At 41.4% G+C, this 14,533-nt stretch overlaps 1 protein-coding gene across 1 annotated transcript; it reads right to left on the bottom strand.

Moving 5' to 3' along the window:
* Positions 1–12,484: 12,484 nt before the first annotated feature.
* LOC105290050 (olfactory receptor 4X1) lies at positions 12,485–13,396 on the bottom strand. Its single transcript, XM_011357014.1, has one exon. It carries the CDS (start codon positions 13,394–13,396, stop codon positions 12,485–12,487), a length of 912 nt encoding a protein of 303 aa, XP_011355316.1.
* Positions 13,397–14,533: the final 1,137 nt, after the last annotated feature.

The following is a 14,533-nucleotide window of genomic DNA, read 5'->3' as shown; positions in this document are numbered from 1 at the left end:
TCTCCCTTGCTTCCTAGCTGTATCCTTAATTCTCCTCTTACCACCTACCCTACCCCCAGTCTATTCTCATCACAACAGTCAGGGCTCCCTCGAAGTCCTTCAGTGGGTCCCCTCTCCGAGATTCAGAGTAAAATCCCAGAACTTTGCCCTGTCACACAGGTGCTACACGATCTGAAACCCTGGCCTCTCTAATCTCACCTCCTCCCACTGTTCCCCTTGTTTCTCTCGTTCCAAGACCCCGCCCCCCTTGATATTCATCAAACACACCAGGCATGCTGCCACCTTGGGGACTTAGCACAGGTTGTGCCTTCTTCCCAGAACATTCTTACCTAGATAACTACTGGCTAACTCCTTCATTTCCCCAAAGTCTTTGTACAGATAACACTTTCTCAAGCAGGCTATTTGATCACCCTATTTAAAACTGCAAGCTCCCAGCACGCTCAGTCTCCCTTGCCCTATTCCACTTTTTCTTCTTTCCATATCACATACTGCCTTCGAATGTATTATTTATTTATTATATTTTATTGTCCTACGCCCCCACTAGAATATGAGCCCCATGAGGCAGGTTCATTGTTTGGCTCCCTAAGGCATCTCCAATGCTTAGAACATTGCCTGGCACACTGTAGGTGCCCAATTAATATTTCTTGATTAAATGAATGAATAAACCATAGTTATAGACGTCAAAAATAATAATACCAATCTATATATACATAGGACTTTACAACTGTATGTAATCTTATTTCATGATCTAATATTTACTGACACTAATATGTGCCAGACACAGGCTTAGAACCTTGCACATATTAGCTTTGGAAATGCATTTTATTTACTCTCTCCTTTTACATAAGCAGGATCAAAAACTCAGTTATTTCTCAAGGTCATACACTGTCATAAGCAACAGCCATACCTCCTTCTATGCCACAAATAAAACACTGTATGTGGAAAGCATTTTGTTATCTAGAAGCTATGTGGTTCCATGCAAACGTCTACCCTGGGACATGTATAGTGCCAGAACACAGACCAGAAACTGACCTAGGAAAATACTGAAAGCATGTTAAACAAATGAATACATAAGTGAATGCAGAAACAAATGTCTCGGGGTCTAAGTAATTTGTGAATATATGATTATAAAAATTAACACAGTTTAACTCCAACAAAGACTGTTGGGCCCTCTAAGTGTCAACAAAGAATGTCACCGACCCTTACATGCCCAGGACCATAACAAAGGCTTTTCCCAACAGGGCTGTTTGAAGGATAAAATAAGATTCTTTTGAAAGGCAAGGGGAGAGATATGTTGACATTAGGAAGTCAGGTTTCAGGCCTTCTCTTCCATGTACATCAATCAATAAACTTGGAAAATTACAGTAAATTCTACCATGAGTACATCGGCGACAACTGGAGGATGCTGGGTGGTTATTAATGATTCATTGTCAAAGGCAGGTTAGCAGAAAATGGAACAAAGGAAGTGAAATCCCACAGGACTGTGTTTGAGCACTGTTTTTATGACATTTTGTTATTATGGTTGCAAAAATATCAAGTCAAATGATACTCATTACTAGCGGAAAAAGTGGAGGATCCTGCACCATTATAAGGAGTTAGATAAGCTCCAGTCTTTGCTTCTCCAGGAGACTTAGGATCCCGGAAAAGGGTTCACAGAAGTCTGAGAAGAAGAATTAAAATGCCTCAGACACAGACTCACTGAAGTTGGCACAGAGGGTTTGTCTCAGACGAAATTAAAGTACAGCTGAAAACGAGAACAATAAGCAATGACACTGCCAAAGGCAAAAACAAGAAAATAATTGTCATCCCTCAGGATATTCTGCCCAGGCTTATTAAGCATCTCTCTCCCCCAGAAATTTCCTACCAGGAAATATATGTATTTTACAGCAACATTCTTCTTTTGTCCTCTTCTAAAATTCTGAAAATGGTTTGATCAGATGGTTACATTTAACCACAGGATAGAGAGGAGAGATAGCCAACCGGTTCCTATCACTGAAGAAAATGCTACAACCAGAAATAATGCAATCATTGTGCACCCCAAAAATGAATTTGATAGCAGGTAGATAACCTAACCATTATTTCATGATGAAGAAATCCTACCATATTTTGTTTTTAGTTTTATAGTAAGTATAAAACGTGTATGCTATATCCATCTGTTCTTTTGCAATGCTCCAAAAATAACCAATAAGAACTTTGTGACTTGAAACCAAATGCCTGCATGGAATTACACAGTTGGTGTTTGGGCCATCATCTGAAAACTCCTGTAGGAGGCAGCATCGCAGTCAGCAAGACCCCAAGACTCTGGAGCCTGATCCCATGAGACTGAATCCCAGCTCTGCCACAATCCAGCTGAATGACATTTGGCAACTTATCTCTCAGAAACTAACCTCTGAGAAACTCAGTTTCCTCATCTTTTAAAAATACATATCATCTAGAATAGCCGTAAGATAATGTAAAGGTATGGTCATGAGTTGCTTAACGATGGGCATCCATTCTGACAAATGCATCATTAGGCGATTTCATCGTTGTGCAAGCATCACAGAGTGCACATACACACCAGATGATCGAGCCTAATTTAAACCTAGAATATGTGGCACGGCCTGTTGCTCCTAGGCTACAAACCTGTACGGCATGCTACTAGACAAAACAACACATGACTAAATTGAGAACAAGAGAAAATAATGCAATCAAGAGGTTCAGTTAACATGAGACGTATGAGGCTGCTGCCTGTATAACACAGCACACTGTTTTACAGCAAACTGTTTTTTAATAAGTAGAAAGAGTACACTCTAAGACAACAATAAAGGTACAGTACAGTGCAAACATAAACCAGTAACGGTCGCGTATTATCAAGTATTTTGCACTGTACATAACTGCATGTGCTAAACTTTTATATGGCTGGCAGCGCAACAGTTTTGTTTACACCAGCATCACCACAAACACGTGAGGAATGAGTTGTGCTACAACATTAGGATGGCCACAATGTCACAAGGCAATAGGAATTTTTCAGCTCCAATATAATCATAAAGGACCACTATTGTATTTGCAGTTTGTCATTGGCCAAAATGTGTTTATGCACACGTGACTGTATATAGCACATTGCCTGGCACTCAGTAAGTGCTAAGTCGATATCAAGCATTATTAGATCTCAATGGTTGTATGTCAAACTAAGGTAGGAGACTGGTTTACAAGGGCAGTGCCATAGTAATTATTTCCAAAGTTATTTTTCATTTTTATTCATTTTTAAACATTTTCATTAAATCTCCAGTGCAAAGAATCATGAAACTTGGTATACCTAATGGGCAAGATGGTCAGCCACCTACCTGCTCATGAAGCCAATCCCTCCGGGATAAAGAGGGAACAGTGAGGTTGGGTGCTTCCAAGTCAAGATATGCTCTCCCTTCCCTTCCATTCATGAGATTCTGTTGTAATCCAGACTCTCCCAGAGAAAACCACCAACACCGTCATCACCACCATCACATCATCACCATCATTACCATCATCACCATTATTACCATCATCATCATCACTACCATCATCACCACCACCACCACGATCATCACCATCATCACATCATTATCACCATCATCATCACCATCAGTAAATCACCACCATCATTTTTGCATTATACTTTTATGATCTCTATTATAAAATAAGACATGCCTTTTGTTCTTTGATCCTGAAAACCTTCCTATTATGTATTTGCTATTCTTATCCCCCAATTTACAGATAAGAAAAGACTCAGAGAGATCAAGTAATTTGCCCAAGTTCATACATACACATTAGAGATACTTCGGAAAGTAGAGAAGGTACAATGAGAAACTAGAAATCATTAATATTATGGTGAATATCTTTTCACTGTTTCCTTTCAATTATGCAAACATTTCTTACAAATCTGAATGAAATGTATAGTTTCATATTGAGCTCTTTTCTCTTAACACTTTATTTAAGCATTTCCTCACAGTGATAATCTTCAAAAGAGGTTTTTAACGGTACATTTTTTTTAAAGTACCATAATTCATTTGATCATTTTTATATAAGCTTTTATGTTACTCCCTATTTTGACCTGTAATACATGCTTTTTCCCTATAAATCTCTGGACAATTTTCCTGAAAGTGGAAAGGTTGAGGTGAAGGGCATGAACATTTTTTAGGGTCCTGATAGAATCTCATGTAGTATGAAGAAAATGTCATTTGCTTTTCCAGGAATTAGGGGAGAAACTGCTGAAATAAGCACAATCATTAACTCTCGACCCAGACTACTCTTCTCCAACCTAAACAGCTTAAACGCCTGCGTCCTCTCCTTTACGGACTCATTTCTGTCCTTGTTTCCTCCTCTCTCATACTGTGCAAATTCATCACACCGTCCTTAAGCCGTGAACACACCCTTGGACATCACGGTCTGTGAGGATCTGAACAAGAATGAACAGAGTGAAAATGGGACTTCCTGCTTCCTGCAGTTCACGCTGCTGTCACCACGTGGAGCTGCTGTGGGTCAGGCACTTTTCATGAGCTTCACACGTTATCCCAGCTCACGCTCATCGCAACCCTTTAAGAAAACTATTAATATTCTCATTTCAGAGATGAGGAAAAGGAAGCTCAAAACATTTAGTGTTTAAGTGACTTGCTCAAGGTCACGAATAGCGAGCACCATAACAGGAGTTACAACCACATCTAGGAGACGCCTGCATATCTCATTGTCAGAGTTATCTCTATCGCAACAGTCTCTTTCCCCTATTTCAGTAGTCTGTTCCTATCCCCTCCCCTTGCAATGCTTGTTTGCTACACCCGCCTACCTTCTCTAGTCTCACACTACTGATTAACTTTGGACTTGACATTGCCCGAAGGAGGCAGCATGACACAATAAAAAGGGTGCAGGTGAAAGCCAAAAGATCTTGGTTTTAGTCCCAGCATTGTCACTGGGAGCTGAGTGACCTCAAACAACTCCCTTCTTCAACCCGATACTCTATTTCTCCATCTATATAAAATCATGGTTGGAGTAAGCTCTGTGATTCTAAGCTGGAAAAGTGAAACACATTCTAAAAATTAATTTCACTGGTAACAATAATCAATACTTGATGAATTTAAAAATAACTAGAAAACAAGTAACTTTACATTATTATTCATTCTTTTCACTACTTTGCCTGAGGATTGATGGAGGATTAGGGTTCACGTTACATTCATCAGGCCTTATACTGAATTTGATCTCTTACCAGTTTTCAGATATAATCTGTCTTGAAAGAGAAAATTTGTGATGCAATTTAGGAACATTTCTACCTTAAAAGATTAAAATGTAAATAAGCCTTGTAAGAGTCTTTCAGGCTTCAGGTATCAGAGGATTCATTTATATGAAACCACACCTTGCCAGGTGAACCTGGGCTTTGAGGAAAAAGGGTATCACAACCATACCTCAGTGAAATACACCCTTGAATTGCTCCAATTTCCAAAAAGTTAATGTGGTGTCAAGACAGCCCACGGGAAAGCATGGGGAACTCGGCAGCCCCCAGCCATGAGCTGGGCATTCATATGGCAAGCCTCTAAATAATTAAATATGTGTGAAAGTGCTCTCTGAGCTTAAACAGCTCCACAAGAAGAGAGAACAGTAACCATAGCAGTATAACATTTGTTTGCTTCTATTGAGCAATGCTGTATGCCAGGCCCTGTGAAGAGCATTTTAAATGCATCATCTCACTTCATCCACTCAACATCACTTTGAAGAAGCTACTATGATTGTTTCTATTTTTCGGATGGGAAAAATGAGGATTAGAGCAAATGAGTGATTTGGCTAAGCTCTCACACCAGTAAAGGTTAGAACAAGAAATGCAACCGAGTGTACCTGGCATCAAAGTGGTCCTCTTAGTCACTATACAACACTCCTGACTAGGGAAATGGGAGCATCTGATCACCCAGCAAGAACGTCTCCTCAACAAATAAAGGGTAAGCAAGAAAATGGCTGGAGGAGAACAATTCTAGTGATGCCACAAGAATCTGAATTTTTTTTAAATCAACTCACACTTGAGACATTTGAAGGCAGGAACCTGAGAAATACTCAGATATCGTGTAGCAGTACTTTCACCTGGGCACCGAGCACAGAACGAAGAGAGAGCAAAGCAAGTGAGGACATCTGTTTTCTGTAAAGTTCCCTGGGTGGTATGGGTTTATTCTAGCCAGAGATTCCCCAATAGACCAAGACTATGTAAGAACTCACCTTCCTCAGGTGAGTGGTGACAGTCAAGGAGTCTGGCCAGTAAACTTTTAAGCACAGAGGGTTCAGGGAAGTTCATGTGGAATCACGCCAGCCAAAGCCATTGCCAGACGTGAACACCACTGCTTTAGAAGCCATAGTACATTCGGGGTTACCAAAAGTACCTTGAGGCTGGCTAATAAGACCCCAGAGGCACTACATCCCAATTAAAAGAGTAGGCCATAGAGACAGCTACACCCATTTGTCATATTAACTTGGTTCAGACAAACTTTAGAAGACAAGGAAGCCATTCTTTTTATACTAACTTTGGATTTCTATACTGAATCATCCCAAACTCATTCATTCAACAATAGTTTTTAAGCAGCTACTACATACAGGGCATGGTTTTGTGCTATCTATTTGGGGAAGTAAGCTGGTGTCAAACATGTTTGGGTAAGTTTGAATTAACTAGGACTTTGACTACTACCTTAGGTTAACATAGCACTTTGAAAACTGTTTCCACCTGTGAAGAGGATCAGACAGACAAGCAGCAGTATAATATGGTGCTTAAAAACATGGACTAAGGAGTCGAGTTGTACAACGTACAACTTGTACAAAGGCTGACTTTACCATCTGGTAGATACATAACCTTTAACAAATGGCTTAACATCTTGGGATACCATTTTCTCATCCAAGTTTTTCTTTCTCAGGTTTAAAGAAAATCAATACACAATTCCACAATAATGGTTGGAGACATTAACACCACCATGACCCCCCAGCAAGTAGGAGTATGATTAGGTTTTTTAAAAATCAGTAAAACCAGATCTGAACAACATAGGAACCATCTTAACCGATATTTATAAAGCACAACACTTTAAAACTAAAGAATATATTCTTTCGAGCATTCGCCAAGATAGACCTTATGTCAGGCCATGAAACAAGTTTCAATAAATGTAAAAAGAATGACATTATTCATAATGGAATTAAATTAGGAATCAATAACAATAAAGTAGCAAGGAAAAACCCTAAATATCCGGAAAATAAACAACACACTTGTAAAAAAATGTATTAGTCAAAGAAGAAATCATTTTTAAAATTAGAATACATTTTAACTGAATAATAATGAAAACATGTGAAATTTTATGAGATGCTGCTAGAGCATTGCTTAAAGAAACTTTACAGCTTTCAATTCTTATACTGGAAATGAAAGTTCTAAAATCTATTAACTCAGTTTATACCTTAAGATATAGAAAAAAGAAGAGCAAATTTAAATACAATCAAAGTAGAAGGAAGAACATAATAGAAATTAATCATGTAAAAAAACGAAAAAAGAAAAAATTGGACAAACGTCAGACTTTTATGATACATAATATAAGATTATGAACAATCATAAGTTTTAACATCAATGTCACTTGTTGACCTAAAATTATTAAAGTCTGCAATTTAAGTGAAAAGTATAAATTCCTAGAAAAAATACAATTTACATAATTGAGCCAAAATGAAACAGAAAATCTGAATAGCCTCGTATTTGTTAAATTGAATCCATAGTTTACAAATATTACAAACACCAAAAAACTCCAACCAAGATAATTTCATTGGTTTCATCAAACATTTAAAGTAGAAACAACACCAAATTTACACAAACGTTTTCAAAACTAGAATGGAAAACTCTTCAAGTCATTTATAAGAGCAGCTTAACTCTGCCACCAAGCTCTTACCAAAAAAAAAAGTAATTAAAAGAAAATCACAGACATTACTCATGAACACAGATAAAAAAAAAAACCCTTAATAAAACATATTTAAATCAAATGAAGTAATGTATACCAAGGACAATATATCATGACCAAGTGGGCCTATGCCAGGAACGCGAGGTGGTTTTAACCCAAAACCAGACGCGATTCCAGATGGCGACAGAAGACCTCCCCGAACTCGCCTCCCCTCGTGGACACACTAAAACTACCGCTACAAACGGAACAATTTCCTCTGAAAAAGACCTGAAACCAACTGAGCAGCTCCTTCACATCAGGCAAACGAGGAAAAGGCCACAACCAAGCCGGCAGGAAAGAAACATAGTCTCGACATACACCCACCCCCGCCCTGGCGGGAACCCACCACGGGGAGGGAACTCACAAACCAAGGCTTCTCCCTGAGGAGCGAAGCATTCGTACCCCACATTAGGCACCCCTAACTTTGAAGACCGGCACCTGAGAGACCCCAAAACATACGGCTTTGAAAACCAACAAGGCTCATATCTGAATGCAAAGGGCGGCAGCGAACTGAGAAAAGGCTCATGCGGAGCTGGGAGGCAGACTCACCGCGCCAGGGTCCAGAGCACAGGCCGCTGTTTGGAAAGCGCCCAGACCCACGTGCCCACATCGAGCATCTGCTGGGCCCTGAGGCCTAACTGGGATGCCTACGCCCGGCTACGGGGGCTGGGCGGGGCCGTTTCGCGCTCTCCCTCTGTCCCGCTCCAAAGCACCAGCGTGGGGCGGGTGGAGATTTTACACAACCCGGTGCCCAAGTTTTTACAGCTGCCGCTCAGGGGACACCCCCACCACCACCACCACCACTCCGATCAGATTTTATACTGAATAAAAGATGGACTATGGGGTGACTTTCAGTTTCACTAAAGATTTTTAAAGAGCTTTGTACTCTGAAAGGAAGATGTGAATTAGATTCCCTTATGGTGCAAGTGTTGGGTATGAAAAAGGCATGACCTCGAGAATTCAGCTGTTGTGAAATCAAATCCCCACTCTACCTATCTACTCTGTGATTTTAGCCAAAATCATCTATTAGCTGTATCCATGTGAAATAGTGGCCACAACACCTTCCCGAGTGCCCATATGCCATGATTCTCTGCCTATAATTGCTATGACTGTGTCAGCTCTAACACTGGGTGCGATTCTCCAAAGTAGGTTTTCACCCACAAAAAAAGCCATGGTTTTCAGAAGATACACCATGATAACCATTTATGTTATTCACTCCATTGCAACACCTGGCTTCTCAGACTTTTCCAAGAGAAGCCATAGCTCTATAGGATGCCTCATGCCCCTGAATGTGGATATTGAGCAAATATAAGTGAGGGAACCAACAAAGTGTCTCTGGACATGGCTTCTCAGACTGGTAAAAAAGTCTTAAACCTAGAATTCTCAGAATAACTTAGGAATAACATAACTTTTACCCAATTTTCTTGACATTAACCATACACATAAACAAAGTATAGAACGTCTAGTTTTATACAAGTCACAGATTTTTAAAACTTATCAAGAAGACTGAATGCTATGAATTGTGTAGCACAGTCTGCAGTCGTAACAGAAAGATGCTATAGTGCCATTATACCAAGGAGTGAAGCAATTTCAGACCAGGCTGTGTCAACATTGCAGGAGTGCACTGAGATTGGACAAGCTGCATTTTCTGAAGTATGTCTTCACTCTCATTGAAGAAGGTCTTGCCTTGAGTCTCTGGACTTGGACCTAGAAGAAGGCTCAGATCTGCTTCTCCTTCTCAGAACGAAGGTCATTTCCTAAAGTCTGCCACTCCATAACCAAGCCACACCTGGCTAGGACCGAACAAGAAAGAATAAACATAGTATATTATAGTGGTTCTTAAACTTTTTTTAGAATTTGAATACTTTTCATCGACAAAAATCTATATGGAAAAGAATTTGAAAAGAGATTATCAGTTGTTGTGATTAAAGTCCCACACGTGCCTGTTTGGCTGCCTCCATCCTCTCCTGTGCTTCCTGCCCCAACCCCTGAAACACCTGAAGAATTCTGGACTCCAAATCATGGTTCACAAACAACCAGTATAGAAAAAAACATCAAGAGCTTGGAAACAGTACTCCATCTGCACTGTCTTCAACTGCAAACTGAGTTTCGTCCCACCTATGGGGCAACACTGTCCTGAGATTAATTTTAGAAAATTTATTGGTGCATGCTCAATTCATATTAGCCTTTTGCTGCCTATTTCCCTTTTCCTGATCTGAATGGTTCTCTCAAGAATGATTCCATTTTCAGTATTATGTCAATAGAAAAAAATCTCTCTTGGCCACCACACTGAGTTTTAATCCAATGCATAGGTACCTCTTGGAGCTATTGCCCGAGTTTTGCCTACACAAGAAAAGGAGCCTGAGCTCACAGAAGCAGCATGTGTTCCTGCTTTCTTATTTGCCAATTCCCAATCTGGCATTGCAGGCTCTGGTTTTCTGTGGACCCAGGAAAACCTGTGAACACCCATAAAGCAGTTCATGCTATATTTTTTGGAAGTTTTTATTTCTTTTGAAATGATTCCAGAGGGAAATGCCTGATAATAAGGAGATTATCAGGCCTCAGATTTGGAATTCAGAGACTTAGATGTATTTATGTTCTGGTGATCTTTATAAAGAAAGAGAGGAATGAGCAGAGAAGGCAGGGACGTAGCAATCAGGTGGACCTAGGTTTATACTTAGCCTCTGTGAGTTATTATATGAACTTGATCAAGACACTGACCTGCCAAAGATTCATTCTCTTCATCTGTAAAACAGGGGCCTCATATTCATCTCACCAGAGTATTTTCAGATCAAATGAGATAAAATATATGAAATCTCTTGGTTAACAGTAAAGTATATACACATACTTCCTCCTTATTTCTTATTGTTCTCAGAAACGATATCAAGAGTGATTAGTGGTTTTTCTTAAGTGTGTAACATTGGTATATCATTTAGATAATTGAGATGAAAAGAGAGAACAATAATGACTTCCAGAAACTTAATTGACCCAGTATTTATTGAGTTTTACTGTATGTCATTCAGAGCAAGGTACAAAGATGAGTAAGATTCAGACAAACTCCTATAGGTAGTGAAGGCTTTAAAGGACTCTAGCTGAGTGCTCTTGGAATTCAAATAAAGAAAAAGATATAACCAGATAGGATAAACACAGACGCAGCATTTGAGATGGGCATGGGAAGGTGGATAGGATGTTAACAGGTAGCAATGGCGAAAAGATCTTAGGTGGAAGGCACGAGGGGATATCCAGAAAACAGTGAGCTCTACCAGAGTGTAACTGAAAATTCAAATAGAACATTAAGAGAGGGTCATGCCTTGAGGGTGTTGCGTGTCAAGTAGGAGTTTGTGGTCGATTCACAAGGCAATAGGGAGTCAGCGAAGATTTCTGAAGAGGGGAATGGTGAAATTAGAGTGGTGATTTCGGGTGATTTATCTAGAAGCATGTGAGAAACAAATCATCGGCTGTGCATGATGGTCAGTATTGGGGTTAGCGTTTGGGGGTGTATTCGTGTGGCATATCGTGGTGACTACATGAAGTAGGACTCAAAAAATGATCATTAAAATATCAGGACAAGCAGTGAGGACCCAAGAGCAGTTAAACCCATACTTTAAGCAACGGCAGCTTCAGAATGAAGAAGGAAAAGGAGCAGAGTGCCCCTGGATGGAGAGTGACCAAGTCAGTATGGTGGTGGTGTAAGAGAGTGAATTATTGTGGACTTTGTGGGACCAGCTGAGAAACACAAGAAGCCAAGAGGCTGAACACAGAGCAAACTAATGGGCCAAACAACCGGAGGCATGGTGAGGAAAAGCAGGAGAAAAAGAAAGACAAATAGGTGTGAACAGAAGAGAATTTTAAACATCAAAATGTCAGTATCACATGGGAAATAAAACTTGTGTCCACAGAGTAGATAGCATGGTCTAGTGCTCTCAAATCACATTAAAACTCCTTGAAAACATGACTCTAGCTTGAGTTCACATGAACCTCTGTCAAGAGTCAAAACACCTTCTGTCCTGAGGACTAAACCCTTCTAGGGCAGCTTGGTCTGCCCAGAACCCATGGGGCAAATTCTCAGTATGTCAGGTCAATCAAATTTCTCAGCATTTGAGTGACCACTTCTTCCTTTCCCATCAGTCACCTCCCAAATTCCAAAAACTGAGGCTTTTCAAACACGAAGCACACATGGGTGCTATTCCCTGGGGCAGTTCCCCTCCTCTTCTACCTCCCTCTTCATTATTCCCTGAGAGACCCTGGTTTCTGGAAGAGTTCATCCTCTCAAAACCAGCCGATCTACCTCAAGGTCACTGTCAAACGTGGAGGTGCGGCACTAGGAGGCCCCTCCAAGGCTTCATCCTAGAGACCTCTGCAATTCTGTCCAATCCCTAAAGGAGAGAAGACTTAAGCTTATAGAAAGAAGGTGAGAGGCCCAAAGGCCGCTCTCTCAGCCAGAAGTAGAGGCAGAATGAGATCTCGGTGCCCCATTTTCCCATCCTTGGTTTCACCTATTCGCCCCACCCAGATCATCCGCCTCTCTTCCTAAGTCACTTTCCTCTCACTAGTCTCCTCATGGCATTTTTCACCTCAGCATTCCTGAAGGAATAAATGACAGGGTTTAAGAGAGGTGTGACCACCGTGTAAAACACGGCAACAATCTTGTCTGCAGGGAGGGTGACACAGGGCCTCAGGTAGACAAAGGAACAGGGTATGAAGAACAGGCTCACGACGGCAACGTGGGCGACGCAGGTGGAGAGGGCCTTGCGCCGGCCGTCTGCGGTCTGGCTCCTCAGGGAGTGCAGGATGACCACGTACGAGGCCAGCAGGAGCACGAAGGCCACCGCCGATATGGAGCCGCCATTGGCGATGATGAGCGTGCCAATGAGGAAGGTGTCCGAGCAAGCCAGCTTCAGCACAGGATGCACATCGCAGAAGTAGTGGTCAAGGACCTTGGTGCCACAGAAAGGCAGCTGGAAAATGAGGAAGGTTTGCCCAAAAGAATGCAGCAAGCCCCCACCCCAGGCTGCACCCACCAGGAGGCCACGCACACGACGGCTCATGATGACGGTGTAGTGCAAAGGTTTGCAGATGGCCACGTAGCGGTCGTAGGCCATCACCACCAGGAGAAAGATCTCGGTGCCACCAAAGAAATGGAGGAAAAAGATCTGTGTGATGCAGCCCTTGACGGAAATGACTTTCCTTTCGATAAAAGAGTCAAGAATGAGCTTGGGGGCTGTGACAGAACAGTAACAGATCTCCACAAAGGACAAGTAGCCGAGAAAGAAATACATGGGGGATGTGAGTCCTTTGCTGGCCATGATGGTCACCACGATGAGGCCATTACCCAGCACAATGGCTGTGTACATGAGGAGGAAAAACACAGAAATGATCTTCTGCATGTCCCGGTTATGGGAAAATCCCAAGAAAATTATTTCAGTCTCATTGCTTGTAGGGACCATGTTTTAAAGCACAGAAGCCAACGGCCTGGAGTCACAGAAAACAAAGAACCCTCCTTCAATAATTAGAAACATGCTTCTCAAACCTTGAGGAAGATTGTCATTCTGCTCCTTCTTGAGTCCCCTGTCTGCCTTGGGCTTCTCCAACACATGTTCTCCATGAGATAATCAGTTGTTGTGATTAAAGTCCCATATGAGACAGGTGATGGGACACAAAACAATGACCATCAGCTGCTTGATATCATTCCTAAAATAAGATTTAAGTTTATAATAAAGCACCTTAAGTGTTTTCTCTGATCCAGGCACACGCATTAGATAATTTAATCCTCACGACAAAAATGAAACGCTACTTTATATGTAAGAAAATTGAGACTCGGAGAGATTCGGTCACTAACTCAAGGCCACACAGCTCATCTTTGAACTCAGGTCTGTATCTTTTAAAACAAAGATGCTTCCACCATTAGATCTGCTCCTGAAGTGTGCGTGATCTTGGTTGCATACACGTTTCAACGAGTCTTACCCTACAATGTAATGTGGAACCAGTTTTTTACAGCAAGTGCCAGATTTCTCAACCTTAATTATTCTGCAACCTATGAAACTAACCTGATTCCCTAATAAGCATAAGAAGGAAGCTGAAAGGGGGAAGGACGGTCACCAGGCTTCAACCACTGTCCTTGGAGGGAGAGATGGAGAATAGGAAATGTGAATCGGTAACAGGCTGCCTCAATTGTCCTGGGACCAGCAGCTAAGAAACAATTCAAAAGTCATTTAAAGTTCCATTTTATAACAGCCTATTGTTCCATGGGATATCAAGTGTGCTTAACTCAGAGCTTCAGAGCACAGCAAGTCTACACAAGGAAAGGCTCTGAGGTGGGTGTAAGAACTGCCTCCTGAAACAAAGGCAAGTTAGAGATGCCGGCACACACTGCAGAGGGCTCTGAACACTGACAACGGTGATCAGACACAGAAAGTTCATACTCACAGCCTCTGAGCAGTCACTCCCTCTGGGTGAAACAAGCCCTGCCAGCAAACCCGAAGATACCCTCAGTCATATGCACACACCTCACATCCAGCTTACAGTCCAGGCTGTGGGAGAGCAGCTGCAGCACTGTGATCTGGTGATGGGGACACAGGCTTTGG

The sequence above is a fragment of the Pteropus vampyrus genome, unplaced genomic scaffold, assembly GCF_000151845.1.
Source record: "Pteropus vampyrus isolate Shadow unplaced genomic scaffold, Pvam_2.0 Scaffold31, whole genome shotgun sequence".
Classification (NCBI taxonomy): Eukaryota; Metazoa; Chordata; class Mammalia; order Chiroptera; family Pteropodidae; genus Pteropus; species Pteropus vampyrus.
The sequence above is the reverse complement of the archived record's forward strand: the minus strand, read 5'-3'. Positions and strand labels throughout refer to the sequence as shown.

Excerpts from the sequence above, each read along its gene's own strand:
- LOC105290050 (XM_011357014.1), bottom strand. The coding sequence starts at position 13,396 with ATGGTCCCTACAAGCAATGAGACTGAAATAATTTTCTTGGGATTTTCC.